Source organism: Rhinatrema bivittatum, chromosome 2, assembly GCF_901001135.1.
Source record: "Rhinatrema bivittatum chromosome 2, aRhiBiv1.1, whole genome shotgun sequence".
NCBI classification, from domain to species: Eukaryota; Metazoa; Chordata; class Amphibia; order Gymnophiona; family Rhinatrematidae; genus Rhinatrema; species Rhinatrema bivittatum.
The window spans coordinates 771,913,555-771,937,641 of record NC_042616.1 but is presented as its reverse complement, the minus strand read 5'-3'; the positions used below and the strand labels follow the sequence as shown (position 1 = coordinate 771,937,641).

Sequence of the window (24,087 nt, the reverse complement as noted above, 5' to 3'; positions counted from 1 at the left end):
TTACAAAGAACTTGGTAACAAAAATGCCACAAGGGCCAAAGTTACAATGAACAGGGGGAAGGGGTAACTTGAAGGGGAAATAAAATGGTTAACCAGATAGAGCATAATTTGAATAATTGGGAAGTCAGAGGTGTGACCACTGGAATCCAATGGTTTCTAAACTATGGCTTATATACAATGGATTCTATATTAGGGCAGTGTGTAATGGATATATGCAATAGTTATGAAAAAATTGGTGTGACCACTGGGAGATCCAGTGGTTTCTAAACTAAAGGTTATATACAGTGGATTCTATATTAAGGCAATATGCAGTGGATATATACAATAATTTATGTAAGTTTAGGAAGGAGAAGGGGGATCAGGTACTTGAAATCATAGGTAGACGAATACAGGCGAATAGCGGTAGGGAGAATCGTAGGGAATGAATTGGCTACGTGAAGGCTTTTTTAAACAGCCAGGTTTTTAGTTTGTTTTTTTTGTTTGTTTGTTTTTTGAAGGTTTGGGTGCAGTGTTCCAGGCATAGATCTGGAGGCATGGAGTTCCATAACTTGGGTCCTGCTAATGAAAAGGCTTGTTCTTTGGTAGCGGTGAGGTGGAACAGCTTGGGAAATGGTGTGTGGAGGGATCCTTTGTAAGCTGCTCTGTTGGATGTGTGGTATTTTAACGAGTCATTTAGCCAGTGAGTGTGATGGTTGTGGAGTGACTTGTGAATGATAGTGAGGCTCTTATGGATTATTCTAAAGTGGATGGGGCGCCACTGGAGGTTCTTGAGGATGGGGGTAATATGTTCTTTCTTGCGGGTGTTGGTGAGGATTCTGGCCGCGATGATTTGGAGCAATTGGAGGGGTTTGATGGTAGTCATAGGGAGGCCTAGGATAAGGGAGTTGTAGTCGATTTTTGAGAATAGGGTAGCTTGGACGACTGTATGGAAGTCGCAGAGGTGGAGGAGGGGTTTTAATTTCTTTAAAGAACCCGTCTTTTATCGTGGCGTTAATGAATTTTTTCAGGTTCAGCTGGTTGTCTAGAATAACACCTAGGTCTTTTACTTGGTAGGTGGTTGAAACTGTCGTGTCAGGGGGGAGAGGTGGTTTAAGCCTGGAGAGAATGAGTAGTTCCGTTTTTGCTGGGTTGAGGGCGAGGTTGAGGTTATTGAGAAGCAGGTTAATGGAGTTAAGGCAGTTGTCCCAGATCTTGAGTGATTTGGAGACAGATTCATTTATAGGAATGATTGTGCAGAAGGAAGTCAAGGACTGTTAGTTGCTACCAAATTTCTATTGTATTCACCTTAATGGAAAGTATTTTTCCCTATCTTTTGCTAGAACATCAGCTCCAAACTTTGTTGTTAGCTATTGTTATCTGAGTGTGGGCCTGGAGGCGGGTCCGGTTTGGAGGGAGGAAAATGGGTTGTGATCTCGTTGCCTATTAAGGGCCTGTTAGGTAATTAAGGAAATTGGGAGGGTGAAGATTGGGAGAGGGGAAAAGCAGGAGAAAGGGGGGGGGGGAATGCGGAGGTGGGGGGCAGAGAGAACTCTACACGAAGCGGCACAGACACTGTGTTCCAAGATCCGGTCAGCACAGACTATCAGGCCCGGTTCACTATTGGTATGTGATGTGGAAGATGGGGGCCTCAGCTGGGAGGGTTTCCGTTGTTGCAGTACATTCTCACCTTTATTGATCCTTGGGGAAGAGACCATGAATGGCTAATAAAGGCCTACATCTGATATCCTGGAATGTTTGTGGCATCCACTCACCTATTAAGAGATCCAAAGTCCTGACTACCTTGCAGAAAAAGTCTGCCGATTATAGCATTTTTGCAGGTGACACATCTCAGTGACTTGGAACACAGAAAATTGTGCACAAAGTGGGTGAGGGCGGTCTATTACGCCTCCGCTAACTCGCGGTCGGTGGGGGTTGCTATTTTGCTAAATAAACACACCCCACTAATTATGCAGAAGGAAGTCAAGGACCCAGAGGGCTGGTATATTATCTTGGTCACTGAATTACACCAGACTGTCACTGTATTTTGTAATGTATATGCTCCCAATAACCCGCTGCTTAAGTTTTTTCGAGATATTTACAAACATTTGGTTCCTTATATGGATCATGACATCCTAATTGGAGGGGATTTCAATACCACCTGTGACGCACAGATGGACAAAGCCCCCCACCCCGCCAGCGGGATAGTGATCAAGGTAATGACATTCAGTTCCTTGAATGATCCCTCAATTTGGTAAATACGTGGCATACCTTGCATCCCATCGAGAGGGACTTTACCCATATTTCCTGGGCTTATGTGTCCCAATCTAGATTGGATTATGTACTGCTAAGTGCGCGCTCCTTTTCTAATTTGCGAGAAGCAGGTATTGATGACATAATTGTCTCGGACCACGCTCCGGTATGAGTGACATTGGGAGGGCCCATAGCTGGCCCTTCCGTGTTTAACTGGCGCTTTCCCTATTACTTAGCGGATGACACCCACTTCCAAGATTATATCAGTGATAAATGGAAGGAATTCATACACTTCACTAAGGAGCATGTCGGTGACCCCATATTATGTTGGTATACCGCAAAAGCAGTTCTCCAGGATAAGGGCAAGAAGACTGAAAATGCTGGATAAGCAAATTATAAAGTTAAGCGTTCAGCTTCAGCAAGCTAAACGTTCCCTGACCCTGGTACATTCTCGCTCTAATCAGGACTGGTACCTAACAATTCAAAACACAATCAACTCCTTACTACATCAGAGAGCCAAGGAAAGCCTACTTTATTACCAATTTAAATCATTCCAATTCAGTAATAAATCTGGGAGGCTGATGTCCAACTTAATTAGGGCCTACCAGGGACCCTGGCATGTTGCAGCCTTATGCATTCAGTCAGGTTGAGTAGTCTCAGACTCTCCCTCAATTTTAAATACCTTTCGGGAATATTACTCCCACCTTTATAAGTCTGAACCTGGGGACCAAGAGGCCTTGAACCTGGGGACCAAGAGGCCTTGAACCGGTTTCAATCTCAATTGGATTTATCAAGTATAACCTATGAACAACAAAGCTGGTTAAACCAACCTATAACGCAAGATAAAGTTAGGACTGTTATACCACATACCAAGCGGCTTAAGGCACCGGGACCCGATGGGTATACGGCAGAATTCTATCGCACTCTAAGCGACTCGATCATACCTCTATTGACGAGCATTTTCAATGCGTTAATAAACTGGGGAACATACCAGCCCTACACTAACAAACACAGTCGTCATGCTCATACCAAAGCCAGCCAAAGATCACATGCAAGCCACTTCATACCGTCCCATCTCCCTGCTTAATCAGGATCAAAAAATATTTGCCAAGGTATTGGCGGAATGGCTAGCGATCCTACTCCACAAATTGGTAGCCTCAGGTCAGGTGGGATTCGTCTGGAAGCGGTATGCCCTTACAAATATTAGGAAAGCTTTGGCAGCTATGGCCCTCTTTAACCAGGTAGAGGAACCCTACTTCACGGTCAGCTTCAATGCTGAAAAAGCCTTCGACAGAGTGGAATGGGAGTATTTGTTTCACACCCTTTGCTCTATGGGGATAGCGGGTTTTTTCTATGACGCGATTCGCTTGCTATACACTGACCCTTCTGCCGTTATCACAGTAAATAGTTCCTAGTTGGCAGTGTTTGGAATGTGACACGGTATGAGACAAGGGTGCCCTTTATCTCTGTTGCTTTGTTTGCTACAACTTGAACCCTTATTGCAAGCCTGGTAACATGCCTACCTGGTGCGAAGGTGGCGGACCTCACGCGTCACCTAGACAGGATTTTAGACAGTGCTGGGGGAGGAGCAGGCTGTCGTGGTACATGTGGGCACCAACGACATAGGAAAATGTGGGAGGGAGGTTCTGGAAGCGAAATTTAGACTCTTAGGTAGAAATCTTAAATCCAGAACCTCCAGGGTAGCATTCTCTGAAATGCTCCCTGTTCCACGCGCAGGTCACCAGAGGCAGGCAGAGCTCCGGAGTCTCAATGCGTGGATGAGACGGTGCAAAGAAGAGGGATTCAGTTTTGTTAGGAACTGGGGAACCTTTTGGGGAAGGGGAGTCTCTTCCGAGGGGATGGGTTCCACCTTAACCAGGGTGGAACCAGACTGCTGGTGCTAACTTTTAAAAAGGAGATAGAGCAGCTTTTAAACTAGAACAAAGGGGAAAGCCAACAGTCGCTCAGTAGCGCATGGTTCGGAGAGAGGTATCTTCAAAGGATACTAATAATGCATTAGAATTAGGGCATCCCGACAGTGAGGTTCCAATTATAAAAAAAGTGGTCCAAGTGCCTGTAACTAAAAACGCAGCTGAGCTAAAAAATTCTAACTTATCCCAATCAATTAAAAAGCAGAATGAAAATACAAACAAAAAACAAACTTTGAAATGTTTGTATGCTAATGCCAGAAGTCTAAGAAGTCTAAGTATACGGGCTTCTCACTCTCATAATCATTTTCTCTGTCTCACACACACTCACCAGTCTCTCACTCCCATGCTTGTTCTCTCCACATGCACAGGCTTCTCATTCCCATAATCACTTTCTTTCTCTCACACACACACACACCAGTCACCTGATCTCTCTCATGCATACACACACACAGGCTTCCCACTTCCATGTTCTGTCTTACATATACAGGCTTCTCCCTCACATGCTGTGTCTCACACACACCCAGGTTTCTCACTCCCATGCTCACTCTCTTCACATGCACAGGCTTCTCATTCCCATAATCACTTTCTCTCTGTTACACACACATACATACACACACACCAGTCTCTCTCTCATTTCCATGCTCGCTCTCCACTGCACAGGCTTCTCATTCCCTGAATCACATTCTTTCTCTCATATTCACACACACCAGTCTCTTTCTCTCACACACCCCGTCACCTTACCAACCAGTCTCTCGCTCTCATGCATGCACACACACAGGCTTCCCACTCCCATGCTCTTTCTCTCACATAATCAGGCTTCTCACTCCCATGCTTTTTTTCACACACACACACACACACACCCCCTCCCCCAACAGCAGGCTTCTTACGTCCATGCTTTCTCACATACCCAGATTTCTCACTTCAATGCTTTTTCTCTCTCACACACACACACATCAGTCACCTCCCTGACTAATGTCTCACACTCTCACATACACATCAGTCATCTCCTTGAGCAGTCACTTTCATTGTCTCTCACATATACACACACATCAGCTCTCTGACCAGTTTCTCTCATTCACACACATGCTCTCAATCACACGCAGGCTGGCTGCTTCTTTCTCACTCACTTCCTCTTCCCCGCCCCTCCCTGAGCACAAATGTTAGCTGCAGCAGCCTCCTCCTCCAGCCCCCGCAAGCCAAGAAAGTAGAATTCCATCGACCGCGGGAGGCTCCTGCTGCTCTCTCCTTTCTCGATTACCGGCTGCTTCGATTGCCCGGGGGTGATGATGCTGCTGTCTCGCTGCTACTTTATCATGCGGCACGGGCCAGCTCTTTCTCCTTCCCGCGCACCGCGTATCACTTCCTGTTCCGGGTCACGGGGGGGGGGGGGGCGCGGGAAGAAGAAAAGGCCCAGCCACAAGTGCCACAGCTTCTTTTAGCGCCGCTGCCGTTCCCGCTGGGTTTGAACGTGCTGATAGCCCAGCGGCAACGGCAGTAGGGAAGAAAGAGCAGCGGGAGAGACCGGGAACACGCGACATAGCAGCCGGTGCTTGGCGACACACTAGGGTGTCGCGACACACCGGTTGAGAACCGCTGCCCTGAGACATTGTTCCCTCCTTCTACCCCAGCTGTTCCAATCTGTGAACTGAAGGAAGCAAGAGAACAAGTGGACACCTACTTCCTCAGCCTCCAAATAACCATCCTTGGGAATGCTGCACTCTCTAAAACTACCCCTACAAATGCAGAGCAAGTGACAGAAGGCAGCAGGAAATGAACATGGCAGCATTGAGGCAATGGCAAGAATAGTTCACACACTCTTCTAGGGCCTCTGGGTCCTGCCTCCTCCTGTTGTAAGGGAGAATAATATATTTAATGATAAATGTCAAGTCTCATAACTAAACATTTAATATTTTACATACCTGATTACTAGTGTGCTTTTATTTTTCATTCCTTGAAGAAGCAAACTGTTTTAAATTTTAAAAACAAACTGGAGCTAATGATTGAATATTGAGGTGTAAGTTACTGTAAGTCATATATTCATGTACTAGTGAAAACATAAAAATGTATTTTTCAAAACCTGATTGATAATTTAGTTAAATATGTACTTACATTTATATTTATCCTCCTTTATTATTTTTATAGGGAAAGAACAAAGCAAAGCGAGTGAAGACAATTTATGATTGCCAGGCAGATAATGATGATGAGCTTACCTTTATTGAGGGAGAAATAATTATAGTTACTGGTGAAGAGGACCAAGAGTGGTGGGTAGGTATTTTTATAAACTTTTATTTTGGCGGTTTAATTTTGTTTGCAAACACTCATTCTTGTTAATGTCAGAGACCTAGAAACCTTTATGATAATGACAGATTTGCATATAGGTGAAATCAGTCTACTGAAAACTAGACTTGGGATGTATCTATCCCAAGCTGTTATCTATTCAGAATAGAGGGGATAGAGAAAAGGGGTTGGTGGAGTAGAGAGCAGCTCTTTATATTAAGTCACAATAGAAGGCACTGAAATAAAGGGAGAAAGAAGCTGAATTACCATGGGTTTGCCTGGAAAAATCTGCATGAAAGTATACAGACCTCCAGCTCAGAGAAAGGGCATGGATTTAAGTATGAAAAAAGGTATCACCACGATGGCAAGCAAAGCGGAGATCCTTTTTGTAGAGGTGACTTTTATCTACCAGGTATGGACCTATCCGAAGTAACATCATCTAAGAGTCCTGGATGCAATATAAGGGGCATTCTCACTGGACAAACAGGATGGTAGTCCTCACATACGGGTGACATCACAGGATGGAGCCCAGTCACGGAAAACTTCTGTCAAAATTTCCAGAACTTTGACTGGCCCCTACTGGGCATGCCCAGCATGGCACTAACCCTGCAGCCACCAGGGGTCCCCCTTCAGTCTTCTTTTTTCCGCGCAGCAGTAGCCTCGCGGTAAAGGAGTTCTGAAGAGATTCCTGACAGGAATTTTCCTCACGGAATTACTAAAAGTTTATTTGCCCCACAGGGATCCCTCTAACTTTTCTCAGTCTGCGGTACTCCGGTAAGTTTTTACCCATTTTCCGTCGATTACCGTCGAGTTTGGCCCTCACGGCCTACTGGCCGGCGACTGTACTGCGGCTCGACTTTTTGCCATGGCGTCGGGGTTTCGTCAGTGCCCGGACTGTACCAGCACCATGTCTATCACAGACCCCCATAAAGTCTGTGTAATGTGTCTAGGACGCGAGCATGATGTCTTGACCTGCACCAAATGTACCCTAATGACACCAAAGGGTCGCAAGGCCAGAATGGAGAAGATGGAACTTCTCTTCCATGCTCAAACCTCAACTCTGCCCATTGCGTCGAAGTCATCAGAACCAGCACCGTCAACTTTGCGCCAGCATCAACCACCGACCGGTGACCGACCGGCATCGACGACTTCTCAGCCATCGACACCCTCTACTCCCCCTCAGGATCGAGGGGATTGCAGGGAGAGACATCACCATCGACACCGTAAGACTCGGACCATCGAGGGAGCGAAATCATCGACCTCGCCATCGTCCGAGCCGCTGTCGAAAAAACCCCGTCCAGGAAAGGCACCGACCATTCCTGCGACCAGGTCACCGAGGCAACCCTCACCTGATCGGGGATCGGGAGCCACGACTCCACGTTTAACGGTGGTCCCTCCAGCTATGCCTCTGCCTCCTTCTCTTCCGGAGCCGGAGCTGCTTGCTCCAGGTCTCAGAGAAGAACTGGACCGGATGGTTAAGGAGGCCGTCGACAAGGCGATGCAACGTCTTCAGGTTCCTCCAGCACTGACACCGACACCAGCACAGCCTCTGGAACAGATCATCGACCCGATTCTAGCAGCGCTGGCACCGCTGCTATCCAGGATGGAAGCACTTATGGCCGCTTTTCTACCGATGGATCCCGGGTCTCCGATAGCTCCAATGCCCTCCCCACTGACAGCATCATCGGAAGGAGAAACACCGTTTTGCATCCCTCCATCGGGAGCTCTGCCTCAGCCATCGATGCCAATACGTCCCTCGCCACTGACCCATCCATCGGTGCCGATACATCCATCGGCGCCACCAAGTCATCCATCGATGCCTTTGATGCCTGCTCCGGTGCCCTCGATGCCATCATCGGTGCCTCCGATAATTCCTCTGATTCCTTCGGAGCCTAGAGCGAGTCCTTCAGGTATCCAACCACCCTGTTCCCCTCTAGTTCCTAGAGGGATGGGTGCGGATCCTTATGATACCTGGGGTGATGATACCTCAACAGACACCGATGATTTACCTTTACCACCTTCACCTACTGAGAGTAGAAAGTGTTCTCCCCCAGAGGACCTTTCCTTTATAAATTTTGTGAAGGAAATGTCTAAATTGGTTCCCTTCCAATTACAGACGGAACAGGCTGATAGGCATCAGATTATGGAGTTGTTCCATTTCCTGGATGCCCCTAAGGTAATCACCTCTATGCCCATTCATCAGGTCCTTCTCGATCTCCTCAAGAAGAACTGGGAACATCCTGGATCAATTGCTCCAGTACACAGGAAAGCTGACACTACCTATTTGGTACAGTCAGCCCCAGGTTTTCAAAAATCACAGCTTGATCACCACTTGGTTGTGGTAGAGTCTGCACAAAAGAGGGCAAAAAGGTCAAAGCCTCACTCGTCTATTCATCCTGGAAAGGAACAGAAGTTTCTAGATAACATTGGTCGCCAAGTAGTCCAAGGAGCCATGCTCATCTTCCAAATTGCCGCCTATCAGCTTTATATGACCCAATATAACAGGGTCATTTTCAAGCAGATACAGGATTTCTCAGACTCCCTGCCTCAACAATTTCAAGAACAATTACAAACCCTAGTAAACAAGGGTTCTGAGGCAGGCAAGCATGAGATTAGAACATCTTATGACATGACATTTTTGACACCTCTACCAGAGTGTCTGCAGCTGCTATTTCGGCGAGACGGTGGGCCTGGCTCATGTCTTCTGACCTACACCCAGAAGTACAAGACCGGTTATCCAACCTGCCTTGTGTCGGAGATAATCTGTTTGGTGAACAGATTCAACGGACAGTGGCTTAATTAAAGGATCATCATGAGACCCTAAGACAGCTCTCTTTGATGCCGTCTGACTTCTCCTCAAAACAGCTCTTTAGAAAGGACTCTAAGAAGTCTTTCTTCCGCCCGAAGAAGTCTTACCCGCCACCAACCAGATCCCGTGCCACGAGACCTTATCAAAAACCGCAGTCTCGTCAACCCCATAAACAAAAACCATAGGCAGCTCCTCAACCAGGACCTGCTTCCGGTTTTTGATTTCCACTTAGAGAGCAGCAGCCAGATTCCTCTGTCGCACATACCAGTGGGAGGTCGATTGTGCCACTTCCACAACATGTGGCATTCAATCACATTTGACCAATGGGTATTGGCAATCATTGCTCAGGGTTACCATCTCAACTTTCTCGCCCTACCACCAGACTCCCCACCTCTACCGACATTGAGAACATCCGAACACTCCATTCTTCTGGATCAAGAGGTTTCCCTCCTTCTCCAGTCAAGAACAATAGAACCCATACCATACTCTCAGCAAGGCCTAGGGTTCTATTCCCAGTACTTCCTAATCCCCAAAAAATCGGGAGGCATCCATCCTATTCTGGATCTATGGGCCCTCAACAAGTACCTCCAGTGAGAAAAGTTCAAGATGGTCACCTTGGGATCGCTTCTACCTCTTCTACAAAGAGGAGACTGGCTCTGCTCTCTGGACCTCCAGGACGCATACACCCATATTGCGATAAGTCCAGCTCATCGCAAGTACCTGAGGTACCTAGTAGGCCCCAAGCACTATCAATACCGAGTGCTTCCATTCGGCCTAGCGTCTGCACCACGAGTCTTTACAAAATGTCTCGTAGTCGTCACAGCCTCCCTCAGGACACAAGGTGTTCACATCTACCCCTATCTGGACGACTGGTTAATCAGGGCGCCCACTCAGCAAACTGCTCTGTCGTCCCTCAATCTAACCTTACACATGCTAATTTTGTTAGGATTTCTCGTCAATTACGACAAATCCTACTTAGTCCCATCTCAAACCTTGTCGTTCATTGGGGCAGACTTGGACACCTTGCAGGCAAAGGCTTTCCTACCTCAACAACGAGCACTGACTCTTGTATCTCTTGCTCACCAGCTGCAGTCTAAGCACTCTGAGACTGCACGCCAATTTCTCGTCCTCCTGGGACACATGGCGTCCTCAGTCCATGTCACACCAATGGCCCGCTTGGCCATGAGACTCATGCACTGGACTCTGAGGTCTCAATGGACTCAAGCTATTCAGCCTCTGTCGACTGTTGTCCATGTCACCGACTCACTCCGTCTGTCTCTCGCCTGGTACAAAAATCAGACCAATCTCCTCCAGGGATTGCCCTTCCAGGTTCCAAATCCTCAAATCACTCTCACCACCGATGCTTCCAACCTCGGTTGGGGAGCCCATGTGGCCGATCTGCAGACACAAGGATCTTGGTCTCCAGAGGAAGCCAAACACCAAATAAATTTTCTGGAAATTCGAGCAATCAGATATGCTCTCAGGGCTTTTCAGGATCGCCTCTCAAATCAAGTCATCCTGATTCAGATGGACAACCAGGTGACAATGTGGTATATCAACAAGCAGGGAGGCACAGGCTCCTTCCGTCTGTGTCAGGAAGCTTTGCAGATTTGGGAGGAAGCTCTCTCCCATTCGATGTACCTCAGGGCCACCTGGTTGCCGGGAGTGGACAATGTGCTGGCAGACAAGCTGAGTCTCGTCTTTCAACAGCACGAGTGGTCTCTCAACCCCTCCTGTAGGGAACTCTATCTTTCAAAAATGGGGATATCCTCGGATAGACATCTTTGCGTCCCCACAAAACCGCAAAGTGGAGAACTACTGCTCTCTCATTCGCAGCAAACTCTCTCAACCCAGAGACGCATTCTCCCTCTCATGGGCAACCGGTCTGCTCTTACGCATTCCCTCCACTTCCTCTTCTTTCGAAGACTCTCGTGAAGTTACGTCAGGACAAGGGAACCATGATCCTGATAGCACCTCACTGGCCGCGCCAAGTGTGGTTTCCAGTACTTCAGGATCTCTCCGTCCACAGGCACATTCCCTTGGGAAAGGAACTGCTTCTGATCACTCAGAATGATGGGAGCCTATGCCATCCCAATCTTCACGCCTTATCCCTGACGGCATGGATGTTGAAAGGTTAATCCTTCAACCACTTAACCTTTCTGAACCAGTTTCCCGTGTCTTGATTGCTTCACGGAAACCTTCCACAAGAAAAACTTACTCTTACAAATGGAACAGGTTTAAGTCATGGTGCTCTTCCCAGTCCCTTGACCCCCTTTACCTGTCCAGTTACCAAGTTTTTAGACTATCTCTGGCACTTATCAGAGTCAGGTCTAAAAACTTCTTCCATCAGAATGCATGTCAGTGCGGTAGCCGCCTTCCATAAAGGTATCGGGGATGTTCCTATATCAGTACAACTCCTTGTAACACGCTTTTTGAAAGGCTTGCTCCATATCAAGCCTCCACTATGTCCTCCGGCCCCTTCTTGGGACCTTAATCTGGTTCTGGGTCGGCTCATGAAACTATCATTCAAGCCTCTTCACTCTTGTGAACTTCGATATCTCACATGGAAAGTGATTTTCCTTTTGGCAATCATTTCAGCTCGCAGAGTTAGTGAATTGCAGGCTCTAGTTACCTATCTGCCTTACAATAAGCTTCTGCAGAACCGGGCGGTACTCCGAACTCACCCGAAATTCTTACCTAAGGTAGTTTCGGATTTTCATCTCAATCAATCCATCATACTTCCTACCTTTTTTCCCAGACTCCATGCCAACCCAGGAGAACAGGCTCTGCATACCCTTGACTGTAAGTGGGCTCTAGCGTTTTACCTAGACCATACAGTTGCCCACAGGGAAAGTACTCAATTGTTCATCTCTTTCCTCCCTAACAAGTTAGGGAAGCCTGTGGGTAAACAGACTCTCTCCTCCTGGTTGGCGGACTGCATATCCTTCTGCTACCAGCAAGCGGGCATTCCATTCCAATACTGTGTCAAAGCACACTCTGTGAGGGCCATGGCGACTTCAGTAGCACACCTACAATCGGTGCCGCTCCCTGACATTTGCAGGGCTGCTACCTGGAGTTCTCTCCACACCTTTGCAGCCCACTATTGCTTGGACAAAGCCGGAAGACAAGATTCCATCTTTGGCCAATCTGTCCTTCGTAACCTATTTACAACGTGATGTGCCAACACCCTTCCGCCTGCCCGGTGGGGTTCAGGATGCCCTCTACCAAATTCCACCTCAGTTGTTGTGTCTGTTGCACGCCTTTTGGGTACATTTGGTGCATGTTCAGACATCCTCAGCTCTGTACTCACCCATATGTGAGGACTACCATCCTGCTTGTCCTGTGAGAAAGCAAATGTTGCTTACCTGTAACAGGTGTTCTCACAGGATAGCAGGATGTTAGTCCTCACGAAACCCTCCCGCCACTCCGCGGTGTTGGGTTCGTAATGTTTTGTTATTTTATTTTTCAGCACTGCCTGTAGCTTTCAAATAAGACTGAAGGGGGACCCCTGCTGGCTGCAGGGTTAGTGCCATGCTGGGCATGCCCAGTAGGGGCCAGTCAAAGTTCTGGAAACTTTGACAGAAGTTTTCCTTGATTGGGCTCCATCCTGTGATGTCACCCATATGTGAGGACTAACATCCTGCTGTCCTGTGAGAACACCTGTTATAGGTAAGCAACATTTGCTTTTCTCTGGCAATTAGTAGATGAGCCCATTCAAGCAGAGGCTACACTAGAATTAATACTGCCAAAAGGAGGCAATGCCACCACCTTCAAGATAAAGGAAAATTAATGGTGCAGTTAAGAACATAAGAATTGTTATATTGGGGTCAAACTGAGGATCCATCAAGCCCAGTATCCTGGTTACAACAGTAGCCAATTCAGTTCACGGGTACCTGACAGGATTCTAAATCATAAATAGATTCCATGCTGCTTAATGCCTAGGAATAAGTAATGGCTTTTCCCAATTCTGTCTAGCTAATAACAGTTTATGGACTTCTCCTCCAAGAAGTGTGTGGCTAAGTATTAAACTGTGACCTGAATTGAACCATATTAAGACTAGTGTTCTGGATTTCAGGAGGGCTTACTTAAAGTGAGAGATAGTGTTGAGTAGGCCCTATTAGAAATCTGAGACCATTGGTTAACAATAAAGGGGAGAACATTGAAAAGGCAACAAATATCTGTGCAAGGCATATTTAAAAAAAAAAAAAAGAGAAAAGAAGAAATAGATTAATATGGTTCTCTAAGGAGTTAACAGAAATAAGCACAATGAGATTATCATTCAAAAACTACATTAAAAAAACTGGCAGAATTATCAGGAACAGACAAACATGGAAAGATGTTAGAAGACTAAGGAGAAAATTGCTTAATAAAATGATGAAATAAAACCTTTAAATATATATGGAAGCAAAAAACTAAAAAGGAAATAGGTAAGATAAAGGAAGAAAGTGAGATTTGCAAAGAGAACTAGCAGCAGGCAAAAGTCTTAAATAGCTTCTTTTCCTCATTATTTACACAAGAAGGGAAAGGGGACAGGGTTAAAGACAGTATAAATGTGAAATCATTGCAAATCAAATTACAGAAGAGGAGCTATTTGAACTAGTTATACACATTTAAGTAAACTAATTATAAATATTTGAGTAAGGCCAGTGTATATATCCAATGGAGATCATTAGAAATTTGGCCTAGTGTTAAGGCCAAGCATTGTAGGGTATACCAAGCATAGGAATGTACCATCATCCCCCAGAGCACCCCCACTGGAGGTTGCTGCAATGGTGGTTTCCAGTATTAATATTAGCAGATGACTGCCTAGGTTCAGTGGTGACATTCTTGGTTTGAAGTTGAATGAGGAGGAGCTGATTCTTTATAGAAACATGATGACAACAAAAGGCCATATGGCCCATCTAGTCTGCCCATCCATCCAAATTATCTAGCCTTACAATTTCCATTACTCCCCCAGAGATGTCCTGTCTTGTATTACTCCTTACAATTACTCCTTACAATTTCCATTACTCCCCCAGAGATGTCCAGGCTATCTTGTATTCAGATACCATTTTTGTGTCCACTACTTCCACTGGGATACCATTCCATGCATGCACTATTCCCTCCTTAAAGAAATATTTCCTAAGATTTCTCTTGCGTCTATCCACTTTCACCTTCATCCCATGATCCTTCGTTCTAGAGCCTCTTTTTAATTGTAAGAGCCTAGCCTCTTCTACATGGAAATCTTTGAGATATTTAAATATCTCTTGCCATATCTTCCTATCATGCCTTTCCTCTAGGGCAGCGGTTCTCAACCGGTGTGTCGCGACACACCAGTGTGTCGCCAAGCACCAGCAGGTGTGTCGCGGCTCCCAGTGTTCCACTGCCCCGCTTGTGCTTCCCTTCTCCCTAGGGGCAGGGCTGAAGAATGGAGAGACGCTGCGCGCCACCGCTGGAGGTCAGGCCAGCAGGGCCGAAGAATGGAGAGACGCACGCTGCCACTGGCAGCTGAAGAGTGGAGAGACCTGTGCTTCGCCATCGGCGGGTCCGAAGAATGGTGAGACGCTGCGCGCCTCTGCCGGCAGCTGAAGAGTGGAGATACCTGTGCTCCGCTGTTGGCGGGGCTGAAGAATGGTGAGATGCTGTGTGCCGTTGCCAGCAGCTGAAGAGTGAAGAGACATGTGCACCGCCGATGGCGGGACCGAATAATGGTGAGACGCTGGGCGCTGCTGCCAGCGGCCGAAGAGCGGAGAGACCCTGCGCACCACGGGAGACGGCTGGAGAGATGTTGCATGCCGCCGGAGGTCAGGCGAAAGGCGGCTGAGAAGCGGAGGCCAGGCTTATTGGGCCAAAGAATGAGAAGAGGTTCCATGTGAGCTTGTGTGTGGTAGAATGGGTGCATGAGTGAGAGCTTGTGTGTCTATGGTAGAATGCGTGCCTGGGTGCATGAGTGAGAGCTTGTGGGTGTGGTAGAATGGGTGCATGAGTGAGAGCTTGTGTGTGTGTGTGTGTGTGGTAGAATGGGTGCATGAGTGAGAGTTTGTGTGTGTGGTAGAATGATGCCTGCGTGCATGAGAGAGCTTCTGTGTGTGTGTGTGTGTGGTAGAATGGGTGCCTGGGTGCAGGAGTGAGAGCTTGTGTGTGTGTGTGTGTGGTAGAATGGGTGCATGAGTGAGAGCTTTGTGTGTGTCTGGTAGAATGGGTGAATGAGTGGGAGCTTTGTGTGTGTGTGTAGTAGGATGGGTGCCTGGGTGTATGAGTGGCAGCTTTGTGTGTGTGTGTGTAGTAGAATGGGTGCCTGGGTGGTGAGTGGCAGCTTTGTGTGTGTGTGTGTGTGTGGTAGAATGGGTGCCTGGGTGCATGAGTGAGAGTTTGTATGTGTGTGGTAAAATGGGTGCATGAGTGGCAGTGTGTGTGTGTGTGTGGTACAATGGGTGCATGAGTGGCAGTGTGTGTGTGTGTGTGTGGTACAATGGGTGCATGAGTGGCAGTGTGTGTGTGTGGTACAATGGGTGCCTGGGTGGCTGTGTGTGTGTGTTACAATGGGTGCCTGGGTGCATGAGTGGCTGTGTGTGTGGTACAATGGGTGCCTGGGTGCATGAGTGGCTGTGTGTGTGTGTGGTAGAATAGGTGCCTGGGTGCATGAGTGAGAGTGTGTGTGGTACAATGGGTGCCTGGGTGGCTGTGTGTGTGTTACAATGGGTGCCTGGGTGCATGAGTGGCTGTGTGTGTGGTACAATGGGTGCCTGGGTGCATGAGTGGCTGTGTGTGTGTGTGTGTGGTAGAATAGGTGCCTGGGTGCATGAGTGGCAGTGTGTGTGTGGTTGTAAGTGACAGAGTATGTGTGAGCTTGTATGTAAGTGACAGAGCATGTGTGTGATTGAGAGAGACTGGTCAGGGAGGTGACTGGTGTGTGTTTGAGAGACAGAAACTGATCAGGGAGGTGACGTGTGTGTGTGTGAGAGAGACAGAATGGTCACCAAGGTGATTGGTGTCTGTGTGAGAGAGACAAGGACTGGTCAGGGAGGTGACTGGTGTGTGTGTGTGTGTGTGTTGTGTGAGACAGAGACTGGTCAGGGAGGTGACTGGTGTGTGTGTGTGTTGTGTGAGACAGAGACTGGTCAGGGAGGTGACTGGTGTGTGTGAGAGACAGAGACTGGTCAGGGAGGCGACTGGTATGTGTGTGTGTGTGAGAGAGAGAGACAGAGACTGGTCAGGGAGGTGACTGGTGTGTGTGAGAGAGACAGAGACTGGTCAGGGAGGTGACTGGTGTGTGTGTGTGTGTGAGAGAGAGAGACAGAGGCTGGTCAGGGAGGTGACTGGTGTGTGTGTGTGAGAGAGAGACAGAGACTGGTCAGGGAGGTGACTGGTGTGTGTGTGTGTGAGAGACAGGATGGTCAGGGAGGTGACTGGTGTGTGTGTGTGAGAGAGAGACAGAGACTGGTCAGGGAGGTGACTGGTGTGTTTGTGTGAGAGAGACAGAGACTGGTCAGGGAGGTGACTGGTGTGTGTGTGAGAGACAGACTGGTCAGGGTGGTGATTGGTGTGTGTGAGTCAGAGACTGGTCAGGGAGGTGACTGGTGTGTGTGAGTGAGGAAGAGATACTAGTTAGGGAAGTTACTAGTCTGTGTGAGAGAGAGACTGGTTGTGACTGGTTGTGGGCCCCAAGGGAGAGGACTGTGAGGACAGAGCTTAAGCAGCCACTGCTGCTTCTGATGAGTGATATTGGCCTACAATGGAAAGGAGTAGGAGAGTTGCTGGAGATGCTAATTAAAGGTAGCTTTTTAAGTTTATTTTTCTTGATTGACTGCCATTTTAATTATTAGGTATTATGTGATGTCTGCTGTTTTGAAATTTTATTGATATTTGGACAATTTTTAATATTTTTTTATGATTTTTTAATTGTTAGATATTATTCTGTTCATCAGCTGTTTTGTAACATTTATTAGTATAGTTTTACTATTATTTCTAAGTGGGTAATTATCTATAGCAGCTTGTCTTGCTCTGTTTTCCTAATAGGAGGTGTATTAGTGTTTAGGGCCTGGTTAAATATTTGTAGTGGTAAATTACTGGCTTTTCATAAGGAGGGGTATTGTGCTTGCCAGTAAAGAGTTTGTTTTGCTTTTACTGAGATTTCATCAGATCCAGAATATCTTTTTTTTTTTGTATGGTGAGCTGTACGGGTAATGCCCTAGTTCTGCTCTGCACCCATTTTTGGGGGTCGAGGGGGTTCCTGAGGATGCAGAATGTATATTTACATTTTGCCCCATGACAGTCACATGTTCAGTGTGTCACAAATGTGAGAACCATCTGTCAGGTGTGTCCCGGCCGAAAAAAGGTTGAGAACCACTGCTCTAGGGTATACATGTGTAGATTTTTGTTTATACCCATATGTTTTAGAATGTAGGCCACTGATCATTTTAGTGGCCACCCTTAGGACCAAGTCCAATAGATTTATATTCTTTTGAAAGTGTGGTCTCCAGAATTGTATACAATATTCCAAATTAGTTCTCACCCAGGACCTATACAGGGGCAATATCTCTTCCCTTTTTCTGCTGACCATTCCTCTCTCTATGCAGCCAAGCATCTTCCTGACTTTATGCACCTGTTTGAGTATGTTAAGATCATCAGATACAATCACCCCCAGATCCCACTCTTGTGTTCTTCAATATTGTGCCTCTCCCTTATGGTTTTCCAGCCTAAATGCATTACTTTGCATTTTTTTTGCATTGAATCTTAGCTGCCAATTTCTAGACCATTCCTCGAGCTTCGCTAGATCCCTCCTCATGTTTTCCATACCTTCCTGGCTGTCTATCCAGTTGCAGATTTTGGTATCATCGGCAAAAACACAAACTGTCCATGACAATCCTTCCACTATGTCACCCATGAAAATGTTGGAAAATAATCTTTCCCAGGACTGATCCCTGAGGCGCAATGCTAGTAAAACCCCACTCCTTGGAGTAGTTCCCCTATTTGTTACTTAGTATTGGCTACAACCCTGTGCCAAGTAGGTTAGGAAGTGAGATAAACACATCTGACCAACTCCCAGTGGTTACAAAGTGGATCTCTGTGTTTTGAGTGCTTTGGTGTTTGGTGATTTTATTTGGAGGAAGTTTTCTGTTCACCCCTCCTGCCTCTGAGAGAGGAATGGGGGAAAAAGGATTTTTCCCATTTTACAAAATTTGTTGGCTCATTCAGAACATAGTATTCCTTGTGACTTCTAAGAGGAGGTTGGGAGAGCGGAAGGATACATTCGGGAGGGGAGAGGAGAAACCTGAAGAGATCGGAGGGGAGAGAATAATTGAATAGAATAAATGTTTTGTCTTACCAGTCCTTGCTGAGTACCTTCATGCAGTGACCTCATTATATAAGAACATAAGAAGTTGCCATACTGGGTCAGACTGAGGGTCCATCAAGCCCCAGCATCCTGTTTCCAACAGTTGGCAATTCAGGTTACAAGTACCGAAACATTAAATAGATCCTATGCTACTAATGCCAGTAATAACAATGGCTATTCCCTAAGTCAACTTGATTAATAGCAGTTTATGGATGTTTCTTCCAGGAACTTATCCAAAACTTTTTTAAACCCAGCCTAGACTAACTGCCTTAACCACATCCTCCAGCAATGAATTCCAGAGCTTAATTGTATGATGAATGTGTTGAAGTTAGCTACTTGCTAACTTCATGGAATGCCTCCTAATTCTTCTATTATCTGAACAAATAAATAACTGATTCACATTTACCCATTCTAGTTCTCTCATTATTTTAATGACTTCTATCATATCCCTCCTCAGCTATCTCTTCTCCAAGCTGAACAGCCTTAACCTATTTAGCCTTTCCTCATAGGGGAGCATTCCATTTCCTTTTTCATTTTTGTTGCCCTTCCCTGTACCTTCTCCAGTACAACTATATATTTTGTGAAATGCGAAGACCAGAGTTGCACACAGTATTCAAGGTTCAGTCTTACCACAGAGCTATACACAGTCATTATGACTAGGGCTGGTGCTAGGTTTTTTGCTGTCTGTGCAAACAATTACTGTGCTTCCCCTTCCCCCAACGATTCATTCAGTCTCTGTCCCAGCCCATCAAATAAAGCCCAGCTCCCTCCTGTAATCTATATTTTTAAAAAGTGACATGCCCCCACCCCTCACCTCCATCACATATGCAGAACACAGACCCTCACCAAATACAGAATGAAGAGATCAGAAAGTATAAACTGAAATGTGCTGAGAACTGAACTGGAACCCACAACAAGCCAGCCCCTACATGCATAAGAACATAATATAATAAATGCCATACTGGGTCAAACCAAGGGTCCATCAAGCCCAGTATTCGGTTTCCAACAGTGGCCAGCCCAAGTCACAAGTACCTGGCAAGTACCCAAAAATTAGATAGATCACTATTGCTTATTAATTACCATAATAACAGTTTATGGATTTATCCTCTAGGAACTTATCCAAACATTTGTTAAACCCAGTTACACTAACTGCTGTAACCACATCCTCTGGCAATGAATTCCACAACTTAACTGTGCACTGAGTGAAAAAGAATTTTTTTCGATTTCTTTTAAATGAGCTACTTGCTAACTTCGAGTGCCCCCTGGTCCTTCTATTATTTGAGAGAGTAAATAACCGATTTAAATTAACTTGTTCAAGTCCTTTCATGATTTTGTAGACTTCTATCATATGCCCCCCTCAGTCATCTGTTCTCCAAACTGAACAGTCCTAACTTCTTTAGCCTTTCCTCATAGGGCAGCCGTTCCATTTTGGTCGCCCTTCTCTGCACTTTCTCCAGTGCAGCTATATCCTTTTTGAGATGTGGGGACCAGAACTGCACACAATATTCAAGGTGCAGTCTCACCATGGAATGATACAAAGGCATTATGACATCCTCTTTTTGATTTTCCATTCCCTTCCTAATAATTCCTAGGATTCTGTTTGCTTTTTTGATCACCACAGCACACTGGGCCGACAATTTCAATGTATTATCCACTATGATGCCTAGATCTCTTTCCTGGGTGGTAACTCCTAAGATAGAACCTAACATTGTGTAACTACAGCAAGGGTTATTTTTCCATATGCATCATTTTGCACTTCTCCACGTTAAATTTAATCTGCCATTTGGAAGCCCAGTCTTCCAGTCTCACAAGGTCCTCCTGCAATTCATCACAAGCCGCTTTAGATTTTAACTACTCTGCATAATTTTTTGTCATCCACAGAGCAATAATGGAAAAACAGGAGCATTACTATTCTTCATAAAACATTAAATAATAAAATCAAGAAATGTGAAATATCATTCATAATAGTAAAATCAAATTTGTAAAAAGAATAAATATTTCAAACCAGTTAATGAATAATAATATTCTAAATTCTCACAGGACAAGCAGGATGGTAGTCCTCACATATGGGTGACATCACAGGATGGAGCCCTGTACGGAAAACATTTGTCAAAGTTTCTATAAAGCTTTGACTGACATTGGCACACTGAGCATGCTCAGCCTGCAATTATCCTTGTCACCACAGGTGTCTCCCTCAGTCTTCTTTTTTCTGCTCTGCAGTAAGCATAGCAGTTAGGAGCTCTGTGAGAAATTCTAACACTTTTTCCACACGGAAAAACTTAAACTTTTACTTCACAAACACTTTTTCCCCACACAGGTCTCCCTTCGCGTACATTTATTCGATGCTCGGTGAGTACTATGCCCTGTTTTTCGGTCTGTTCCTGTCACCTCCCTGGCCTGCCAACCGACTGCGGCCTTCCCTCTCCCTATGTTTTCATAATTAGCCACACATAGCCTGCGAGTGTCCCTCTGTGACACTGCCTGGTGATTAGCGCTAGTGAGACAGGGACTTCCACGGTTTCCGTTGCCGCCAGGGCCTCTGTCGAATCCAGGTCCTTCGATTTCCTCTGTACCCTCGCGCAGGCGATGCCCCCATCGCTACCATTGGTACGCCCTTCCGGACCGTCCTGCATTCTTCGATGCCATCAGTGCCATCCATGTTTTTCATCCATGGCACTGATTTTTCCCTGGGTTTCATCGATGCCATCATTGCTCGGATGGATGCCATTGATGCGCACACCCTTGTGTCGTTGGTGCCATTGTTACCCGGATCGATGCCATCGTCTATTCCATCGGTGGCATCGATGCCTGGATCGATGCCCGTGGCCATGCCTTCGATGCCGACGGCGCCTGCCTCCATACATCGATGCCATCGACGCCCACGTCATTTCCATCGATGTCTTCGATGTTCCTATCAATGTGGTCATTGACTCCGTCGATGCCGGCATCATTTTTTCCGATGCCAACAATGTTTTTCGATTTCTCAATGCCACATCATTTCCATAGATACCTACGCCGATGCCATCAGTGCTTTCGTCGCTGCTATCCTTGCTCTGCCTGGGTCATCGAAGTTTTTTCATATATATATTTTTGACGAAGCCCTCGAGGCTGCTTCGGCCGCCTTAGACACCGTCAATACCAACATAGCACCTCCACGTAATGCCCTCGCCTAAACACAGTGCCTCCATGCTTTGGGTTCTTCTTAAAGCCCTGTATTAGCCTACGACACTACATAGTGCCAGGAGCAGTGCAGGCATGCTGACAGTCCATCAACATTCGGCATCCACCTCGGCGCTGGGAAAAGACCGTCCGCCACAGACACCATCCAGCACATCGGTGCTGGAGAATGCCCGGTCTGAGCAACATCACCACTGCCATTGCCACTGTTCCGCACAGTGCTGGCAGTCCTTGGTGCTCCAAAAACACCGGTACAAATTCCGAAGAATTCTGGACTGGCATCACGACACATCGAGCCGTTGCAACGAGGGGCCGGGTTCATGAGTCATAATGGCTCCCCTGTACCCGAGGCGTGCCCCACCGACATCGGTGCGGGATTGTGGCCCTCCACAAATTACTGTGGTAGCGCCAGCCACGCTCAGCCTGTTTCCTCTATACCTGCGCTACCATACCAGGTTTCAGAGTTGAGACGGACGTTGCGTCCAACAGGCTACCCCTAGATGACTCCTGAAATCCATGGAGCCATCAATCTTCACCGGCTCATCCTTCAGCGATCCACATCGGATGGTAAGTAGTCTAATCCCGCTTCAGTGGCATTCCCATTGAGATCTGTTCTCTAATTCGGGCCACATAGTTCGAAAGGTTCTAGGTCGCCTGTCATCCAAGAACCGTATTAGTGTCAAATATCGCTATTGCCAGCTATGTCAGACACCATAGCAAGAGAACCTCTCTACCATTTATTTGGGATTGCATCAGGACATCCTCCTGTTGTCAGTAACGGGACCCTGTACTGATTAATACTCTGGCTTCTGGTTCCTAATTCAGGACCGAAGTTCCAGATGGATTCGCTGATCTGCTAAAAACGAGATCCAGCAAATACTGCCTCAAGTGCAAGTCCACCTCGAAACCTGGCGACAGGTCTCGACATTTTCTTATACAGCACACAGAAATGCGGGTAAGAGTTTACCGCTCACGCTCCCTTGGGAGGTTACATGATATCCAGGTTACATCAGCCCCACCAGTTGGACACCTCTGGGTCTCTCAACTTGCCAATTGTCTGAGCGGCCACCCCACTCTGTACCAAGATTCATGGTACACTGCCTCGGATGCTACAAAGCGCAGGAAGGGGGGTTGGGGAATTTTAATTTCACTATTCTTTCTTTCAACAGAATGTAGTTACTCTCCGCCCATCCTGGACCTCAGAAATACCAACTTTCTTCAGAAGGCACAGGTAAAATGGTATCTCTCGTCACCATGCTTCCATATCGCAGTAAGTAGATTGCCTCTAATCTTTCTATGCGCTTCATGGTGAGTCAACAATATTACATTCCCAAGCTCTGCCGGTTGCACCAACTCTGGCAACTGGGGTATTTCATTAAACCACTATCGGTGACTGCTGTTTCTCTACGGAGTACAACATCATTCACGCTTTTCCTTGCATGGACAGCTGCATAACCACAGTCAATCCAAGCAAGGAGCTCTACCTTCTTCATGACTCACTATAAATCTACTACCTGGGATTGCTGTCACTGCCATAAATCCCTTATAGAACACTTCTGGACACCACAGTCACAACGACCTTCCTGTCCAGCAACCGCGCATACATTCTAACAAATTCCTATATATCCCTGCGCGCATATTCCATAACTTTAGCCCCTCAATTCTTTCATTGTCGGGCCATGGGGTTTTTTCACTATGCACTTTCCTCATAGATCCAAAATTGCTATGGGTTAGGTTCAGTGAAATTTTATTATCAGTGGGTCTAAGCTGTTCAACCGCTTTCGTCCCTCATTCATATTGCAGATCTAGAACCAAAACCTAGTCTGCTCCTGCTAATGCACGCATTTACTCAGGGTTGTAAAGTTTGACCTAACATCTTCTCAACCCAATATGCGTCTATTCTGCTCCAGGCACAGGTTCACATAAACTTCCTGGAGCTTGTAGCCATGAGTTATGCCCTTATGCCTTCCAATACTGCCTCTACAACAAATCTTTGTGCATACAGACAGACAGCATAGGGACAATGTGCTTTTCCAACACACAAGCACGCATAACCTCTTAGCTGCTCTGCTAGGAAGCTCCGCATCTCTACCCTTGGCCATTGCTCGCCCCATGCATCCTCGGGCCACTTATCTGACACTAACAGACCTTCTCCATATAGGTTTCCATCCTTTTGAATGGTCTCGGACTACATGTGTAGCGAGAGAAATCTTTTAGCGCCGAGGTCAACCTAACTTGCTCTCTGCGTCCGCATCGAACCAATACGGTGCATGGATTCTCCTCCCTACACGTTTCCAATGCGTTCCCATAGGCGCCTTTGTTCCATCAAGGCCCTATTATATGCGTCT

The 24,087-nt window shown here is 46.5% G+C and overlaps 1 protein-coding gene across 10 annotated transcripts in view; it reads left to right on the top strand.

Annotated features, from left to right (window-relative positions):
* ASAP1 (ArfGAP with SH3 domain, ankyrin repeat and PH domain 1) overlaps nt 1-24,087 on the top strand; it is a 975,348-nt gene that overhangs the window by 913,253 nt on the left and 38,008 nt on the right. For all 10 annotated transcript variants that reach the window (XM_029592039.1, XM_029592032.1, XM_029592035.1 and 7 more), the window contains one exon: nt 6,303-6,425. In XM_029592039.1, coding sequence (XP_029447899.1) covers nt 6,303-6,425 — 123 coding nt within the window. The remainder of the gene's footprint in view (nt 1-6,302; nt 6,426-24,087) is intronic.